This window comes from Solanum verrucosum, unplaced genomic scaffold (genome assembly GCF_900185275.1).
Source record: "Solanum verrucosum unplaced genomic scaffold, falcon-dt-bn FXZP01000150.1, whole genome shotgun sequence".
Taxonomy (NCBI): domain Eukaryota; kingdom Viridiplantae; phylum Streptophyta; class Magnoliopsida; order Solanales; family Solanaceae; genus Solanum; species Solanum verrucosum.
The window spans coordinates 1,648,751-1,669,418 of NW_026020371.1; the positions used below are offsets into that span (position 1 = coordinate 1,648,751).

General features: G+C 34.2%; 1 protein-coding gene and 1 pseudogene across 2 annotated transcripts; one reads left to right on the forward strand and one right to left on the reverse strand.

Annotated features, from left to right (window-relative positions):
• The first annotated feature begins 954 nt into the window (after positions 1 to 954).
• Positions 955 to 16,304, forward strand: LOC125838340 (vacuolar protein sorting-associated protein 26A). Of its 2 annotated transcripts, none has more exons than XM_049517404.1 (12): positions 955 to 1,068; positions 1,305 to 1,350; positions 1,597 to 1,671; positions 3,366 to 3,440; positions 3,559 to 3,631; positions 4,762 to 4,806; positions 5,741 to 5,852; positions 14,390 to 14,456; positions 15,006 to 15,050; positions 15,285 to 15,340; positions 15,622 to 15,797; positions 15,887 to 16,304. In XM_049517404.1, the coding sequence occupies exons 2-12, from the start codon at positions 1,348 to 1,350 to the stop codon at positions 16,063 to 16,065; spliced, it is 906 nt and encodes a 301-aa protein (XP_049373361.1). In that variant the 5' UTR covers positions 955 to 1,068; positions 1,305 to 1,347; the 3' UTR covers positions 16,066 to 16,304. The 2 variants fall into 2 exon arrangements, with proteins under 2 accessions (XP_049373361.1, XP_049373360.1); XM_049517403.1 differs by having other exon boundaries at positions 981 to 1,152.
• LOC125838341 (ubiquitin-like) lies at positions 2,566 to 3,174 on the reverse strand (annotated as a pseudogene).
• Positions 16,305 to 20,668: the final 4,364 nt, after the last annotated feature.

Below are 20,668 nucleotides of genomic sequence, written 5' to 3' on the forward strand. Positions count from 1 at the left end.
AAATGTTTAAATCTCTCTTATTGGTTATAGTTTTGAAATATTTTCAATAGAATCAACTGTTACATTAAAAAAAATATATTCTAAAAGTGTTTAAAAATAAAATTAAGACTTCATTTCATTGAATATGCCAATTAAAGTATCATTCTTTTACTTATATAATATTTCATAATATTTTTAATTACAAAAAAACAATATTATATTGATTGTTACCTTTAGAAGACATTCAAAGTTAAGACAATTTTTTTTTTAAATTTAATTATTTGATAGTCTAATTAGTTTGAGATGAAATGTTTAATAAAACATCTTACAAAGTCAATATTAAAACATGATTGATTCAAATTGAATAAATTAAGAAATAAAGAGTACATGTAAATCTATTTGTCTACAATTTTAAGTATAATTATACTTCTTCAGTTTCTATTATATGTTGTCTTTACAAAAAATATATAATTATTAATATTTGTCATTTTCACAAAATCAATGCATAAATGACGCTATTCTTCTTATTTTATCCTTGAGAGTTATTAACCTTGAAAGTATGAATTTGAGCAACATTCATGTTCATTGGACAATTTAATTAATCAAAATAAATTAATTTATGTTCATTTATTGAAAATTTGACTTCAAAAAAAAATAAAATACTACCTCCATACATTTTTAATTGTCATAGTTTTCTTTTTAGAGTCAAACTATAAAAACTTTGACTAACATTTTACTGTATTTTTTCCATCATATTGATATGCAAAAAATTGTAATTCATAGTACTTTTCGTATAATTTTTGAATATCTAAATTTTTTGTTTAAAATATTGAATTAATGTTATTTAATTTATTTTTGAAAATTAATCAAATTAACCTTTAAAAAAAACAATATGCAAATAAAAGTGAACGAGAGATCAAAACATAGTTTGTTAAGCCAGTTACCATCTAAAATGTGATACATATAAATAGAAACGAACTTTCTAATTAATAATAATAGTAACATTTTCTTCCAGTGTGCTATACGGTGCTTCTCACCATTTATACTCCATTTTACATCGCCTTCATCAGATCTGGTCGTCTCTTTTATGTATGTATCTCCTTCATCTTTTGTCTGCTCAGTTCTTTTGGTTCTTCCTTTAATCTTGCCTCTTGCTCGAATTCTGCATCTTCGGTATGTTTTTGTATTTGATCGAACTGAATTTGGGGGTTTCTTGATTCATTGGAGGCCCTTATTTTTTGGGGTCTAAAGTCACTGCTTTAGGGTTTTGATTTCATTGTCTTACGGTCTAACTTTTAACTAATCTTGAACTATTTCATTTGCAGATTCTTCTAAGAGGATTTTGGTCCACTATTCACTTGTCTTAGCATGGTAAAGTTTCACCAATTGCTTATTCTTGTTGGACATATATTTCTTATGCAAACATATATGTATGTGTAATGTAATTACCTATGTGTGATGAGTAATTGGCCTTTCAATTTCAACATCAGTTATATGCCCCGCATTCATATATGCGGTTTAACTTAATCTGTATGCAATCTAAATGCATAAATGCCAAATTTTAAGACAAATGCCATGATTTCTGCCCTTTAAAATGATTGGGACTACTTCTTGCAGAATTATATTATTGGAGCGTTCAAGCCAGCATGCAACATCTCAATCACGTTTGGTGATGGAAAATCCCGCAAACAGGTAAGTTATCAGTCTCTTAGAACTTATCATGTTTATAACACTTGTCAATCAAGATGATGCCTTTGGTGGATATTGATGAAATAGTTTCTACAGTTACGTGTAGCAACTTTAGCTCATGAATGTGCTTATTATTTTTATGAATTTTATTCTATTACCTGATCAGGAGCTTTAGTCACGTTAGTAGAAACACTTTTGTCTTCAGTCATGTAAGACAGCCAGTAGGCAGAAATTGCTCAATATCAACTTCACAACCTGGATGGGAAAAAAGTAGCTGAGATACTATATATTCTTTGTTTCGGCTAATAGCAGCTTGTTGTTCCATGAGATATTTCCCCCCCTTTGATGATCTATATGCTGCTAATTGGTCTTTTTGCTTAATATAAATTAATCGATTGTGTATCAAAGCTCACCCTTGTTGCTTGCTGTCCATGAAATTTCATTTAATTTGGTGCACTATTGTTATATGACAAAACTATCCCCTCCGGCCCCCTCCCCCTAAACAACAAAAGCTATTTTTGCATGACAGACAATGTAATTATCAGAAAATAAGGCATGATACCTCCTTGTTAAAGATAGTCAAAAATCATTAAACCACAAACCCAGTTTATACTTGTGCCAATAGAGAAAAGGTGACATAAGATAGTAACTTAAAGTCAGGGAATTGGATAGAGTTGTTCTTTAGAGGGAGTAGTATCAATAAGCATGTTACATTTTCCATTATTGGTACACCCCCCCCAAAAATATTTAAAAAGAGAAGTTTAATATCAAAGTCCAGATCAGATGAATGCTGTAATTATGTGTCTAATTAGTGTAAAGCAGATGAACTGTGAAACAAGATGTACTGCCTTAAAATATGCATGTAAATAGATGCAACCTATCTCCTTTTTAAAAAATAAATAAATTTATTTATAAGAACATATAGCTAAGTAATTGATTAAGATTGGGCACCTGCAAGAACTAGGAAAGTAGCAAAAACTCTTCAATACCTCCCAAATACAAGTCAACTAATCTCTAAGGTAAAAGGAACAGGAAACCCAACAATAAATCCAAGTGCAATATTTTCTTTATAAGAAAATCCAAGCAACTACAAGTCGGTAGCAATAGGAATTCAGCATCTACTTAATATTCTTCTTAGGCCTCAACTGGTTGTTGTGTTCACACTTATTCTTGCGACAGTTGACAGCATGAGGATGCAACCGATCATTGCACTTGCGGCATATCATCTTGTCCTGATTGTATTTCCTAGCCAAAGCCATCAACAATGGCTCAATGATTCTCACCATGAAGCCTTAGCACTAGATGTAGAGTTGATTTTTTCTGGATGTTGTAGTCCGCCAAGGTGCGGCCATCCTCGAGCTGCTTACCAGCAAAAATCAGCCTTTGCTGGTCTGGAGGGATTCCTTCTTTGTCTTGTATCTTGGCCTTAGCATTGTCGATAGTATTGCTGAATTCGACTTCCAGAGTAATGGTTTAACTGGTCAGAGTTTTCACGAATATCTGCATTTTCTCGATGAAATTTGCCTTCTTCCTTCAGCTCCTCCTTGCAACCTACTTCACTTATCCGAAAAAATAAAAAATAGAAAAGAAAAAAAAAATAGGTGCAACCTATCTCAACTGAAGAAGTGTCAAAACAAAATTGGAGACTTGTTGACTCTACAAGTTGACTGCTTGCTTGGTGTACTATTTTCTGTTAGGTCCCCTTGAAGAAGGAAAATGGTCAAACTGTTATGGTGCCACTTTTCCAAAGTCAAGAAAACATTGCTGGAAAGGTATTATTCATGTAGCATACTAATGATTATGATAATACGCTTTTATTTGTTACTTGTAGAAAAGTATCTAATTGTTTCAAGACCTTTCTTTGAGAATATAGTTTCATTATGACTTCAGATTTCTGTAGAACCAGTATCAGGAAAGAAGGTTGAACATAATGGGATCAAAGTTGAGCTTCTTGGTCAGATAGGTGAGCTTTGACTCGTGACAATTTTAAACAACTTTTTATCCGCATGCGATTTTCAGTCTCGTGTCCTCGAATCAAGTGCACAGATTACGAATGAAATTACATTGATCTTTTCTAATTTGACCTTCACATATCAATATACCCAATCTTTCTGCTATCTGCTTTCTACTTTTTTTTTTCCTTTTCTGTCATTAAGGTGTTCAAGGTGGGTTGGACTAAGGTAACCACTTTGTGTTACTGGCAATCTAAGTAAAAGTTACGGTGAAAGTCTGTTTCTCTGTAACATAGGTAGCATGCTTCTTGCAATCAACCTGAGAAATGAGTGCAGTTTTCAGTCCATATGCTTATATCTTCATAGTCAGTTATCCTATATTTCAATTCATACATGCTTCTTGCAATCAACCTGAGAAATGAGTGCAGTTTTCAGTCCATATGCTTATATCTTCATAGTCAGTTATCCTATATTTCAATAAATAAGCTTGGCTATCTCCTTATTTTACCCTTGCCACGTCATTCATGGTTGTGTTTGACTTTCAAAAAAGGAAGAACTAGCTTTCCAATGTAGGTTTTAGAGGGTGTTTGGATTGGCTTTTAAAAGCAGCTTATAAGCTAAAAGCCATAAGTTGGGAATACCCAACTTTTAGCTTATTTTTTGTACTTTTTGGCCTAAAAGTAAGTGCTTAAATGCACATTTTATCTTTTCCCAAACACCACAAAAATAGAAAAGGAGCTTAAAAGCCAAAAATACTTAATTTAAGCTAATCCAAACACCCTCTTAGTTTGGTACAACTATTTCGTTCAGGTAAATTTTTGGTTGCTGGTATAATTGTTTTGTGTGTATCTTCTTTTAACGGCTAAACTGCATTGGACAATTTGAACATCTGCTTGACTTATCGAAAAGGGAAAGCAAGCTTTCCTTCTTGCAGCTTCTCACTTGTACGTTCATGTTTCCGCTGCTGTAAATTTTTAGTTCAGATACATGTGTGATTATTTGTTGGTATAATTGTTTCATTTTCAGTCCTTATCTTGCTATGCAGCAATCTACTTATTCTACATCTGTGGTTTTCTAATTTTTTTTCCTGATATTCCTGCTATGGAGAGTTAATTCATGTTGCAATATTTTTCTTGTCCAGAAATGTACTTTGACAGGGGGAACTTTTACGACTTCACCTCCCTTGGTGAGTATTTCATACATGATGCAAGTGGAAACAGAAGAGAGAAATTTATTCCTTTGCTGGGTGAACCTGTAAAAACATGCTATATTGGCTTTCTTGTTTAAATTTGACTGTTGCTTCTGACTTATGAGCTATTGTCAGGGAAGATTATGTTAAGTTTTTAGAGTGTATGGGTATTCTAGTATGTTGATTTTTCTGTGAGTTTCCATATTTCCTGTTCATGGGACCTAGAAGAGTAGTCTAATGTTTCTCTTTTCTTTTCACTTTACTTGTCTTAGGAGTTGACTCATAAGCTGTAGACCCAATTTTATTTAACTTTAAATTTAGCTGGGCCTGGAATTTTTTTCAGGTTCTCAATATTTTAGTTGCTTCATAGTAGAGGATGTAGAATCAGGATTAATTTCTATTATCTTTGTACAGCCACTTTTGTTCTTAGGTTCATTATGCAGCATTCCTTTAGTGGTTTTTCCTAGGAAATTTAGTTGAGGTTGCTAGACTCTCTTTCCCCTATTTCATCTACTGCTTTTCTATTACTCCCATCACAGCATTGTAGTGGTGCCAGGCTGCCCTGTTCATTCTTTTGCTTGAACCTTTCCCTTTGTTCTATTTATCCATGGTTCAGAGACAACTTTTTCAGAGACCCCAAAAATTTGGTGTTCTTCCATTGCCAATTGTTGCATGTTTACCTCTTAAGTTGTGCTACTTATACTTGTCTTTGCTGGACTGCAATACGTTGGTCATTTTCAGTTTGAGCTGTTGTCTAGGGGGTATGCAAGTTTGGTATTAGTGGGTATGCTATTTAGGTGCTACAAGTTATTTGAAATAGAATACTCAAATCTACTGCTTTGACATCCATTTAGAATCATACTTCTTCTTTATCACTGGTTTTCTTTCCTTGTATTGCTTCATTTACTCCATTTAATGTTTATCCTTGTAGTCCGAGAACTGGATGTTCCTGGTGAAATTTATGAAAGGAAAACATATCCTTTTGAGTTTTCAACTGTTGAAATGCCCTATGAAACATACAATGGGGTTAATGTTCGACTTAGGTAAGTTTCTTTTGTTTTGGAACCTTGCAGCATATATATGATACTTTTATCTATAATGTTTCTTTCTTGCTTTGTTTTGATGAACAGATGAAGTGACAATATAATTGTTTGTTTCCTCCATTGAGATTTATTTAGTACTATATATAGATTTGAATCTAGACTAGTGATCATTCCTCTAAGGTTGGGCATCATAACTTCCTAGTTTATTTGTCCCAGTTTCCCATTTTGGATTAATATTTATGAGAATTATCAATTAATTGAAGCTACAATTATTTGTTATCAAAAAAGATTGCTAATACCTAGAAATCTATGGTATTAGTAATACACTTTTCAATACACAGTAGAGTGTATAACTAATGCTTGCATTAATTATACATAGCATGAAAAAAGGTACCAAACAAGGTGCTACTAATACACAAAGCTAATGCAAGCATTATTTTTGTTAATACACTCTACCAAACGACCCCTTAGAGTTCAACGGAAGAGAACTCTAATCTCTTGCTTTTTGCTGAAATATGACTTACTCATTTCTAATTCTTATGAAAGTAGGAGACCTAAATTCTATTCCAAACTAATAACTATAGCGCAACCTAATCCTCATGAAACTATGAAACATAAACCCCATTCTAGAACAATAAACAAAGTTACTTAAATTATAAATAAATAATAAATAAATCTACTTAAAAATATAATTAAATACTAAAATTAATTGACTTCCTCGCATCCACAACATTACTCCCCTCACGTTGAAAGTGCTTGTCCTCAAGCTCAAATTTCAGGCGAATCATTTAGAAGATCTGGAATAGTATCAACTTAATTATCCAATTCCATCCCTAGCCAATTTATCTTGAAGTTGGCATTGATAAATTTCAATTCTATCAGCTTGCTGAAGCTTGACTAATTCGCATCAAGTTGTAACTTTCATGAGGTCTAAATCGCTCAAGAAATTGTTCACAACGATGTGCCCAAATTAATGGGTTGTTGATACCGTTAAAAGTAGGAAAATTCATCTTTGCATAACTTGGTACTATCGAATGTGAATTACCACTTGTTGGATGATTCTTATCACCTAGTTGAATAGGTGGTGTATTGCCTTTAGTACTAGGAATTGTTGATCTATGGGTTGCTGGTTTTGTGGAGCCAACTCACAATCTAGACAATTGTTCTTGGATGAGTTGGACAATTCTTTCACCGAGACGTTGTTCCATTGCTGCAATTGTAGAGTCCATTAGGGTTTTTGTATTGGCACGTTCTTCTTGAATTGTTATGAATCTTTAGGGAAGGATATATTCACAAGGCGATATAATAAATTCAGCTCGTTAAAGGGAGACTGAAACCTTAGAGTTCATTAAAAGAGAGAACTCCGATCTCTTCAGCTCTTTAAAGGGAGACTGAAACCTTAGAGTTCAATGGAAGAGAGAACTCTAATCTTTTGCTTTTTGCTGAAATATGACTTACTGATTTATTCATCAAAAGCCCTTTAAATAGGAGTTTTATTACATCAATATGAAGCCTAATTCTTATGAAAGTAGGAGACCTAAATCCTATTCCAAACTAATAACTATAGCTTAACCTAATCCTTATGAAACTATGAAACATAAACCCCATTCTAGAATAATAAATAAAATTACTTAAATTATAAATAAATAATAAATTAATCTACTTAAAAATATAATTAATTACTTAAATTAATTGACTTCCTCGCATCCACAACACCCTCGCTGTCTCAAGCAAGTATTTATGTTTACTTTCAACCACACCATTTTGTTGTGGTGTGTAAGGACAAGACTTTTAATGGACAATGCATTTTGACAAAAAGAAAGAAGTGGCTTCATTGTCTACAAATTCAAGGTGGTGCTAAATTGATTTTCAATCATGTAAAGGTAAGTCTTGATCACTTGTAGAGCATTGCTCTTACAACTTAACAATTGTGTCCATGTGGATCTGCTATGGTCATCCACCATGGTGATGAAATCTTTGTAGTTATCATGAGTAGGCACATGGTAAGGTCCCCACAGATCCACATGTAATAGCTCAAACACTTTGATGGATTCAGTGGTTGAAAAGGGCAATCTAGTTTGTCTTGCCATAGGGAAAAGTGAACATAAGAAAGGTTGTTTGCATGAAAAACTGGCAGGTATCAAGGTTATGATTCTCATTTTTGCAAAAGGAACATGACCAAGCCTATTATGCCACAACAAATTTACATTGTGAGACAAGTGAGGAGTGAAAACAGAATGTTCATTCTTATTGCTTGAAATGGAGTTATTTACATCTGAAAGTAAATGACATGAATGAAGAGAATGAAAAGAAGATGTTTGTTTATTTGCTACAAAATTTAAAATGCAGAAGCAAGGAACATCAACATTGGTAGAAGCATCAGCAGTGGAAGTAGCACTACCATTTCCCAAGCATCTTGAACACAAGAATTAGATACCATCCCTACACTTACCAATCTCTTGAGGCCTTTTCATGGAAGGGGCCTGCAACAAACAAGTAGTATCAGTAAACAAGACAATGCCTTTGAGGTTTGCTGTGAGGGAATGGATGGAAATAAAGTTAAACTTGAAAGATTGCACATTTAGCACCTTATGCTAGATGATTTTAGGTGTAAGTATCACATCTCCTAATTCAATTACTTTCACTCTATATCTATTAGGTAGGCTTATCAAAATAGGATATGGCAAGGTCTTAATGTTGGTCATAGAAAGTCTGTTAAAGGACATATGATCCGAAGCCCCCGAGTCTAATATCCATAAGTTAGATTTTGATTCAAAATGTCTACATGAAGGTTTGCCAAAATCAATTGAGGAAGTGCAAACCACAATACCTGCAAAGTTCATTGAACCATTTCCCAAGTTGAGGTTGTTTGTGTGTTCTCCTAAACTGTTCATCGGGAAGTGATGCAGCATAGTCATTACATTACCATATTGTTCCTTGGACATGTTAATGGGTTGATCATCCTCCTTTGTCTCAGGTTCCTCCCCTTTTCCAAACAACATATCGACTGGCATCCCATGTACATTTGCCACAATGCATTTTCCTTTATTGTATCTATGAGGTGGATTATATTGTTGTGTTGGATTACGTTGAAATTCTTAGTGGCATTGAACTTTTGATTGTGATGGTTTGATTGGGGGTTTGGTGCGGGATATCCAATTAGCTTGTAGCAATTTGCCCTTGTGTCCCTCGTCCTTTTACAGTAATCACAAAACAACTTAGACTTGTCCACATAGTTTCCCTTGGAGAGGTTTCCAATGTTACCATTAGAGAGGTAATTTGGGCTATGATTGGAAGAGTGCTATCCTGAAGTTTCACGTCCCAGATGACCTAGCATCAAGTGCTGCAGAATCCATGTTCATCATGTTGTTAGGTCGAAACTCCCTTTGTTTCTCCTCTTAAATCAGAATTGAGAAAACTTGTGCCATAGAAGGAAAGGGAGTCATCATTAAGATGTTCCCCCTCACTGCGGTGTAGACTTCATTCACCCCCATAAGAAATTGAATTTATCTACTATCCTGTTCTGCCTTGTGTGAACTTTCCTTCGCTCCCCACACACAAGTGTAGGTACACTGGTTTCTGTTGCTTAAGGTGCTCAATTCCTCCCATAATTTCTTCATTCTCGAGTAATATGTAGTGATGTCGAGATTACCTTGAGTCAAATCATTGATTTCCTTCTGAATCTGGTAAAGCTTTGCCTTATTAGTCTGATCATATCTGTCCTCGAGCTCTCTCCATAATTCCATTGAATCATTGACATACTCTACACTATCTCTTTAGACAGAGAGTTCAAGATCCAGGAAGTCACCATGTCGCTGCATCTCTCTCACTGCCAGAATTGGGGGGAATTGAGCTCTTGTTTCTTACATTCTCCATTAATAAAACCTAATTTGTTCTAGTCAATTAGGGCGCGAAGAATACTTCTTCTCCAGGATTGCTATCCCATTCCATCGAAGGGAACTGGAACTATCATTGTACCAAGACTATCGGAAGGACGCATGTACAATGGATTGCTGGAATCAACTTATCCATTACCATTTCCACTACCAATAGACCTTTCGCGTTGCTCAATCGCCACGTGGATCAATCGAAACAATCAAATTGACTGGATATGGGAAAACTCTAGTTCAAAACCTACAATTATGGGTTAATCACGACCTTCGACGACGAAGGTTCGAGAAGAAAACAAACAGAAGAACCTGGCGCTGACACCATATCAAAAACTAAGTTGAAGTTGTTGTAGATGCAGCTAAGAAGCAATGCACAAATGGTTCCATAGAAGCACCGTTGAGAGATATTTTGGAGAAGATGATAATACTCAACTTCATTTCTGAGAGAATGTACTTGAATGTATACACATTACTAGTTCCTTAGGGCATCTCCCGTCCATAACACCAAATTTTACACTATTTTAGTGCAAACCATCTCCAACTCACTACACTAAATTTTACACTAAAAAATAATATTTTCGTTATATTCTTCTCTCTTTGATATTATATAATTATATTTTTATTTTCAAAAGTTTTATATAGTATAAATAACAGAGATTTGGTATTGATGAATAGTCTTGCACAATTTGGTGTAACACTATTCACACACTAAAGTAGTGTAAGAATTAGTGTTGGGTTGGAGCACTAAAACACCAAATTTGACACCAAAATATGATTTGGTGTTGGGTTGGAGATGGTCTTATACAGTTGTCAATTAGCTGTCACTAATCTAAATCACTAATTACTTAACTGTGTAACAGACAAGTGTAACTGACTAACACCAGCACTAACTAATTCTAGCTATAATTAATTATGCTGACTCAACATGTATATAAGGATAAGTAAATCTCAATAAGTACCAATTCTAAAAAAATAACACCAAACTGTCAATAGTAGTATCTCTTTGCAGTGATGTAGCTACCTTTGATATTCAAGGTTTTCCTAATTCTGCAACTATTATCTTGTTGTCCAAGCATTCCGAAAACCCAATTGAACAAATGTCCTAGCCATGCCTAGGATTCACTCTGATGTAGCCCTTGGATCCATCTAGTCCATAGGGCTCTTTCCTTGTTCAACTCAACTCTACCTTCGGAATTTCCTTTGCAGATGGATTGTCTTTGTAAAGGTATTGATTCAGTTTCCACAAGAACGCTAGATGTTAGTGAGTGTAGCGTGCATAGTGTGATCTCTAGAATAATATATATTTTGGAGTCAGGTATTATGTAATGACTTAGTCTCTCGAAAGTTAGTCATTCTATATACTCCTTTCGTCCTAATTTATGTGAAGATATTTGATTGGGCACATAGTTTAAGAGAAAAGGAAAGATTTTTGAAATTTGTGGTTTAAAACAAGTCATCAAAATTCCTACGCTATAAATCTTCTCATTAGGGGTAAGATTGCAAGTTTAAAGTAAAATTGTTATTAAATATAGAAAAAATGTCATTATTTTTGGGATTGACTAAAATAGGATAGAGTGTCACATATATTGGGACATGAGAGTAATGAGAACTAGTGATTAAAATTTCTCAATGAAGGAGTGATTTCCATGCCTTTATCCAATGGATGTATCTTTCCAAAGATCGATTGAAAATTGAGATTAGGATGAGTGGAGCACCTTCTTTTGAAAGTTTATAGTGATGACTTCGTGTAGTTATAAAATGGCATGAAAGGACATGCGATGAGATCTGAAGTCTCATTTATTTGTACTTAATGGAGGTTTGAATCTGAATGGTTCAAACCTTAGGCCATTAAGTGCATTTGTTTCAGTAAGATTTAAGCATTTAACTAGTGTTTTTTTGATTGACTTTCTTTAAGTAGCTTATAAGTATAAAGCTAAAAGCTAAAAGCCATAAGTTGGTCATACCCAAGTTTTGACTTTTAGCTTATTTTTGTACTTTTTTGGCCTAAAAGTAGGTGCTTAAAAAGCACTTTGTCTTTCCCAAACACATCCAAATATAAAAGAGAGCTTAAAAGCCAAAAGCTATTTAGAATAAGCCAATCCAAATACCCTCTAGGTCTTTATCAACCACAACCATTGTCAACCACCATTATCTCGTCAACTATCTCTGTCATCACAACCACCATCATTGCCAACCACTACTGTCAGCCATACCACACAAACCTATCACCTCCATCAATATAATTATATCCATTTACGCCACCTCCCTCACCATCGCCACCTCCACCACCATTACGACCAATCCCTACTACCAACCAACTTCACCATCCTAGCTAGTACCGCCGCCAATTACCACCATCACATCATCAACCACCACACATTCTTTGATCACCAATGTAGTCACCGTCGTTACCACCTCCACCACCACTATCAAACACTACCACCACTGCGATCAATCCCTACTGTCAACCACCCCCACCATCACAACTAGCACAGCTTCCAACTACCACCACCACATCGTCAATCACCACATTTTTCAGGCTTTACCATCAACACCACCAACCAATTTCATCATCACAACCATTGCCTAATTGATTATGGGCATCTCCAACCCTACACTCTATTTCACTCTCTAAATATAGAGTTCTCTATTTTTTCAAACAACCAACTCTAACCCAATTCTCTATTTTACTCTCTAAAAAAGAATCTTCTTCTCTCTCCTCAATATTATATTATTATTTCTATTTCATTTTTGTTTTCTTATTCCATAATATAAATCTTTTCTTTCCTTTTTCCAAATAATCATCCTATATAATTTCATGTTATATAAAAAAATATTTTTTTGAATTTTTTTGTTTAATATTAAATTATATTTTATTCTGAATTTCTAAAGAACAACTACGAATAATTGAAAAAAGAAATCAACAAGCACAACCACAACTTCTCTAAGTCATACACTAATTCCTTTTTCGAATATCGTTAAATCTAGAAACGACCTACCGGATTACTAAATTATTGTTGTGATTTTTAAAATTATTATGTTATGCATTGTATTGTATTGTTATCTTGTATTTAAATTATTATGTTATGTATTATATTTTTTAATTAAAATTTTATCTTATCATTTAAATTTTGTGCATTCTTCATAGTGAAAATTAATAATAACATCAAATTGTATCACAAAGTCACGAAAATTAAAAAAATATTTAAAATATTATTAATTCGAGATGAAAGTAGTATATATAAAATTAAATATTTTAAAAAAATGTTATATTACATTTAAAATGAATTGCAAATATTAGAGATTTAATTAATAGCCTTATATGAAAAATAATATGTTAATTACAAAATAGTAGAAATAATAATATAATATTCAAAAAGTGAAATAGAGAGTGTGAATAGTAGTTCTCCAAATTTGGAGAACTACTATTCAACTCTCTATAATTGGAGAGTAGAGGGTAAAATAGAGAGTGGTTGGAGAGGACATTCTCTATTTTACTCTCCAAATATAGAGAATGGAGAGTAAAATAGAGTAGGGTTGGAGATGGTCTAAGGAAGTAAAGAAAATAATTGAGTGAAGATGAGAATGGAAATTGGAGATGATAGAGTGAGGTATGAAGGAAAAGAAGTACAGGATGTATGAAGCATTTCATTTTGTGTGTTGCATCCAAGGGTGTGGTTGAGTGGTCAATGAAGTGGGGGAGAATTGTGAGTTTAGCCTTGTGATTTTTTCCTATTTGTCTAAGCCTTGGTGGACAGAGTTACCCAATGCTTGTGCTAGTGGGTGGTAGCAGGTAAACCGGTGGATTAAGTCTAAGCGTGCACAAGTTTCCCTGGACATCATTGTCACTAGGAAAAAGAATCTTTTTATGCCTTAAATGGAAGTGTAAGAATAAGATCTTTTATTTTGGGAAGGTGCATTTTGCATCATTTTCTGCTAGGTTCTTTCTCTCATCTTTAGATAGATTGTTTTCATTTCTTATAAATAAGCTAATTTTATCAGAATTTTCATTTTGGCATAGGAATCTCTTTCCTCATATTCAAATTGGATGCTTTGAGTAGTTAGTAAATGTCTATATCCTAGGCATCTGAGAATGTTTGGACTTTGAACATTGACTGAACTTGTCAGTGTATGTTAAACCTGTTCTTTCATTATTAATCTTCATTTACTTCTTCCCTCTGCATCTCTCTTTCTTTACATGGAAATCAAGAAAGTTTTGTTTGGTCGTCCTTAAAGATAGAGCTAATTAGTACCTCAAATGTCTGAAAGTGAGGCAGTTTACTGAAAAAACTCGTATTAGCCAGAAGAATATGAAGGAACAGTTAATTAACCAAAAAGAGAAAAATGGGCTATCATTCTACCATTTTATTGAGGTCTTGAAAAGGGGTGATATAAATTTTTAAAGAGCTGAATGGAAGATAGAACTAATATTGAGGGAGGTGTTCCGAAATTAAATCACGGTGAGTTGAACCAAAGAATGGCCATTCTATTTGTGTAGTGTAGGTGTGCCAATTATGTTTTCTAATTTGTTGTTCCTGGTAGTCCTTGTTTGCATGTTCTGGCTGAAATGTTTGTCTTGTCAGCAGCTTGATAGATCTTATGCCAGATTACTAACAATAATTTTCTGGGATTTTGTGCTGGCTTTAGGTATATCCTTAAAATTACTATCAGCCGTGGTTATGCCGGTAGCATAGTTGAATATCAAGACTTCGTGGTAACATTCTCTTTCTTCCTTTCATATTTTGTCAATCTTAAATAGTCGACATACTTTATGATGTCCTAATTACATATGTTTCTTTCTTTCCATTTCTTGAATTTTTAGAGTTAATAAATCAATCCTGTGCTCTTGGTTGCTTTATCAAAAAAAAAAGATAAAGGATATAGATACTGAGTATGTTGTTGTTGTTCTTGGTATCTTTATCGAACATATACACCCTTTCAATAGCCTACGCTCACCACTCATTTAGTGTAGCACAGAATTTGATCATCTAGTCTAGTAGCCTTTACCTCTTTCCTTTGAATATTAAGGGCATTCAGAATTCATCCTTTATCACAAAGAAAAAAGGAGTCTAGGGCATTTTGGTGGAACCACCAAAAAGAAAAAACAAATCGGGAGAAGGAGCAGGGTTGGATATCAGATAATAGTTTCTGCATCTCAATCTCTTTTTCTAGTTAGTTTCCAATTTAAATCTGTTTCATGGAGATCTCGAGTGTAACTATATTGACTATTTACTGAGTTATTTATCTGACTTCTTTGAATCAGGTGCGCAACTATAGCCCGCCTCCATCAATCAACAATAGTATTAAGGTAGTATTCCTTTTTAATGTGTTTTACATTTACATATAGCATTGTCACAGAGACATGAAAAGGAAAGTAATTTAAACAGCTTGCTGGGTTGGGTGTAAACGACTCAAAAGTTTGATTAATGGGCATGGTACTTGTAACAAAATGGCTGACATGGTGATTATATTGAGACATTTAGATCTGAGGAGAATTGCACTGCTAAGGGTGCTTATCGGTTTCTATTGTTTAAACTTGCAGATGGAAGTTGGTATTGAAGATTGCCTCCATATTGAGTTTGAGTACAACAAAAGCAAGTGAGTAAAATGTTAAAAATATATTGTGTTTGGATTTTTACACTAAACACCGTCTCAATTATTACAATGTTGCAATCTTTACTGAAGTGAACTAACTCCTGGTTTTAGATGTTTTGCTTTAGCACGAGGGGAACAGCTTTGGTTTAGTTAGTGTGTGTGTTTGTGTGCTCTGATCCTGAAAAAAAAACATGTTCTGTATATGTTGGTTGTCTTTTTTTTTTGCATGGAAGCATCTATTGATTGTAATTGCCTTTTCTAATGTGTATTATAATTCATAACAGGTATCACCTGAAAGATGTCATCATAGGAAAAATATATTTTCTCCTTGTAAGAATTAAGATAAAGAACATGGATCTTGAGATTAGGCGCCGAGAATCAACAGGTTCTGGGGCAAATACCCATGTTGAAACAGAGACGCTGGCCAAGTTTGAGTTGATGGATGGTGCTCCAGTCAGAGGTATACTCCGTCATCTTTTAGTAGTTGAGCAGTCATCTTCTTCGTTGGCTTGTGGTTATATATTGTTGATATTTGTGCTCGATTGACAGGTGAATCAATACCCATTAGACTCTTCCTTAGTCCATATGAACTGACACCAACATACCGCAATATCAACAACAAATTTAGTGTGAAATACTATTTGAATCTTGTTCTTGTTGACGAAGAGGACCGTCGGTACTTCAAACAGCAAGAGATCACGATGTTTCGCCTGGAAGAAACTTCCTGAATGAATGAAGAGATATTGGCACTTGCTATTCTGCATCTATCTTTGTATTCTGTGATTTCTGTATGCGACTGAGATGGCCGGTCTCCCAAAGGTGCTAGAATGTCTTTTTATTGGTAGATTGCGACATCTGGGAGAAGATACTTGCATTTTGTATAGAGTAGGCAGTTGTGTACATGAATATTGGAGTGGGAATCTCTAGTTGATGTTTTGAAATACATGGGAAAGGGACAAGTGATCAAAGTTAAACCGCAATAAGGAACCTGCTTTAGCTCGTACTCGTTGATGAATTGGATATTTTGATCTTGATTGCTACTAATTTTGGTGTTGTCTTGTTGTTTCCTTACTGCTTTTCTCCAACAATGGCATGATTGACTTCCATTGTTTCCTTGCATTTATTTTGTGTCCTTTTCTAGCGTCCTATGAAAGATGTTCCGTCAGGGAATCGCGAGTACCATTCAATTGATTTTGTCTTTTGTTGTTTCAACATGTAATTTAGTGTCTGTTTCCAGCTGCCATACGCCATCTATGGATGCTTTTAGTATTTTCTTGTTCGTGTGCTCGTAAATTTAGTTATGCTATTCTCATATTAACACAGATGAGTTTAAATGAAGCAACATGAACAATGTGGATTCATTCAGTTGTTTCAGATAGCCTTACATAGAACAACACAAGATTTGCCAATCCAAAAACGTAAATAATTTAAATTTTGTTAGTTAATTGAAACTAGTGGACATTTGAAAAATACACGCAAGTTTCGCTAATCAAGATAGATAGAATTAAGATAGTATAAGTTATGTCAGGCTTGACATAACTTGTGAACAAAGCAAGATTTGTCAATTTAGTAGTACTTGCGATCAATTTAACAAGATAGATAGAATGAAAATGTATTAAAGTTATGCCAGTAATTTTTTATTCTTGCATGTGTATAGTGTCGAATCCATATTTCACAAATTCCTTAAAGGAGACTATTTTAAATAGTGAACTAAACGATCAATTCCTTAAACATATCTTCTGCATAGTTAGTCCTTGAATTTTGGAGTGGTTTTTTTTTTTCACTGTGAAATGTTAACCATTTTAAATGCTGACAATTTTTTTTTATAATTGGAACACAACAACCCCATCTTGACAAAATTTCATTATGTGTCTCACATAAATAACATTAATTTGTATGTCACCATCAGCAAGGCAATTTATGTCTATTGATCCACAACTTATATTAAAGAGGATGAAGTACATTGTTTATAAAAACTATAAGTAACTAGTTATGAATTAATCAATCCTTTCAAGTCTGCTTGACCCTATGACAAATTTCTATAAGTAAGGTTTTTTCAGAGTCTTAGCGGTTAAAAGGTTATTTGTAAATTGTATTGGTGGAAGATAACATATGTAGAACTAGTTGAGGTGTACGTTAGTTGGTCCAATACCACAATTATAAAATTTGTTAACTCTAACCTCAAAGCTAATTCGTTTAGAATGAATTAGATTATATGAGTAATCTTGATTATACATAAAGGACAATTTGATGCACTACTCACCCCAAATGCATTTATATGCAGGGTTCGAGAAAAGAACACCACTACAAGGGATATAAATGTATTATACATGAATTGAAACTCGAAAAGGGGAGAATCCATGTAGTTAGCATGGATTCTGATTGATTTTAGATTGTCTACTGTCTACATTACTGGGAGCATCACATTCATGCAGTGAAATCATAGCCGGATCGAAGATTTGCATTTTTAGTTTCGAGTTTGAAATTCTAACATAATTTATTTGATTTACTGGATTCAAAATATATTATTTATATTTATTTAATGAGTAATTTAACATACATATAGAGTTTGAGGTAAATATATCGAGTTCATATGAATCTCTAACAAATACATTATATCCCCTCAGTGAAACTATGAAACTTGTTTTTCCTTTTTTCTATTAGGAAATCTATTTTTTCTTATTTATTTTTTTACAAAAATTGTTTTCCTAAGAAAAAAAAGTTTTTGAAAAATATTTTGACCAATCAAACATGGAAAAATTCAAGAAAAAATATTTTTCCTCTATACCAAACGCACACGTTCATGGTGATTGCTTGAAAATTGATAATTAATTCTGTCATTGAATTGGTATCGTGATACTAGCCTTTAAAGTTTTGTGAACGCTTATACATTTTGTAAGATATCCAATATACATATTTTGTTATTTTGAATGGTAACAAACATGTTTATGTGGGATATAACAAGTGAATACAATCAAGTGATATAACTAATAAAGTTGTATATTTATTTTTTATTTATACATATAAGTGAAGGTCAATTGGCAAACTGATACAAGTGAAATAAATGACTTCATATATACAATATCACAGTCTCTAAGAAGCCTTTATTGAAATCAGAAACTGTACAACTGTCATATAGTCAGGACTGGACCCTCACAAACTCATATTAGACATATTCTAAGTCTAGAATGAGGTGACATAGAAGTGGAGTTTACCAAGTATATTACTGAGATGACTGGTGTAACACCTCAGAAAATCTAAGTCTAGATCAGATCATGGCAAGTTAATTTTTTTTTTACAGACATTGGAATCCACGAGCAGCATCTACGGACTATAGATGGAATCACGGGCAGTAGATGAGGCTTGTAGATTAACTTCAGATACTAGGGATTAGCCTGAGTTTTACGAGTCCAATTTACGGCTGATAGACCAATTTATGGGCCATAGTTATACTCATAAACAAGTCCTGAAACGTGTAATTTTTCTGAGTTTTACAAACCATGTTTACGGCTTGTAGTTGAAACTACGGACCATTAATGGGCCTCGTAAAGGAACTTCAGAAATTCAATATTTATTTTGATTTCCACGAGAGGTATCTACGACCCATAGATCAATCCACAGACCGTAGATGGCCTCGGGGAACCTGGTCGATGCCAATTTTCTTTGAGTATTGTTTTGATTTTTTCCCACTCTTTTACTCCCTATGCTATATCATTATGGCCTATACTAAGTGAGATTAAGGGCAATTTAGTCGACTAAACCTCCCCATTCACACCCCAACACTTAGAAATCAAATTCTTTATGCTCAAGGTTCCTCTCAAGCAAGAACTAGGGTTTCATAGTTTCACATGTCAGTTCAAGGATTCAAGCTAAGACTTCAACCCCAGGTATATGAGATTTCATTAATGAGTATTCTTTCACCCATTGAGTCCCAAGAAATTCCTATATTTTCAGATGTGGAATTACATAAAAATCTTAGGGTTCTTATATTAGCATGAATCTCGAAGTAATTCTATTTCTCTCTGTTAGCAGTCTATAAGCATATGTTTTCTCATGATTTTCCGTAGGTTTGTTAGACTATATTTTTATGGACCCTCAGAAGACGTAGAATTGTTATGTTTCAGTCAGTATGTATGGATTTTCATGATCAGTTCATGTTCAGTATTTTCAGCATATATGCATGAGATGCTTTCAGATAAAGTTTCTATATTTATGTACCATGCATTCAATATTACAGTTGATATAAAGACTTGTTTTACTTATTAACATGTTTTAAAGTTGGTTTATTACTTATCTATTGGTAGATAGTTGGTTCTCCCACTAGGGTAGGGGTGGGGGTTAATATGGGTTCCACTCATGGAGGTTTGGATCGTGACAAATTTAGTGTCAGAGATCTAGATTCATTGATCTCGTCGTCCAGAATGTGTCTAGTAGAGTCTTATGCAATAGTACAGAGATGTATGTACTTTTTCTTCGAGAGGCTATAAGACTTAGGAAACTATCTTTTCTCTTCTTTACTACATTCTATAACGTGATTCTAATTGGTATCTGACGATCCAAATTGGTATCTAACTTCCTTCGCTCTTCTTTCCGTTAATGGTTGATACTAGATGTAATGGACTTAGGGTACCAGTTCCAGTAGGGGAACAATCAAAACAAGGGTTGCATTAGAAAAGGAATATGAAGGGGCAGAGGAAGGGGAAAGGGAAGAGGGAGGGAAACACCCACCAAGGGTGGTGCTCGAACAGTGGTTAGTCCAAGGTAGGCGACCCCTCCCCCACCCTCTATTAATGTTTAACAAGAGGTTGAGGTGGATATTGAGGAGAATGCTAACCTATGGGTGGAAACACATGTTAGGGGTACATGTTTTCCTCCTATGTCTTCTCAAGTGGTTCAACATGTGTTGGCATTTCTGAGTGGGTTGGCAGGCAGCTGAGCCACTCCCACTGTGTCGGCTACTCAGGCTCCAAGTACTCATCGTGTTTCTACTACAACACCTAGGATGGATGAAACTTCAAGTAATAACACATTCTTCTATCTGTTATTGGGCCCTATGATGACCGGAACAAAACACTAAATAAGTTTTTGAAATTAAAGCCTCTAGTGTTCCACAATATAGAGAATGAGGATGCGTTTGCATTCATTTTGGACTACTATGAAAGGTTGCATAAGTTGGGCATTATACAATAGCATGGGGTTGAGTTTGTTACCTTCCAATTGTCGAGTGAAGCCAAACCTTATGTCTAGTGTCATTCATCAGCTCTGCCTCCATTGACTTGGACTCAGTTCCTTACTCTATTTCTAGAGAATTATGTACCTTGAACTCTTGAC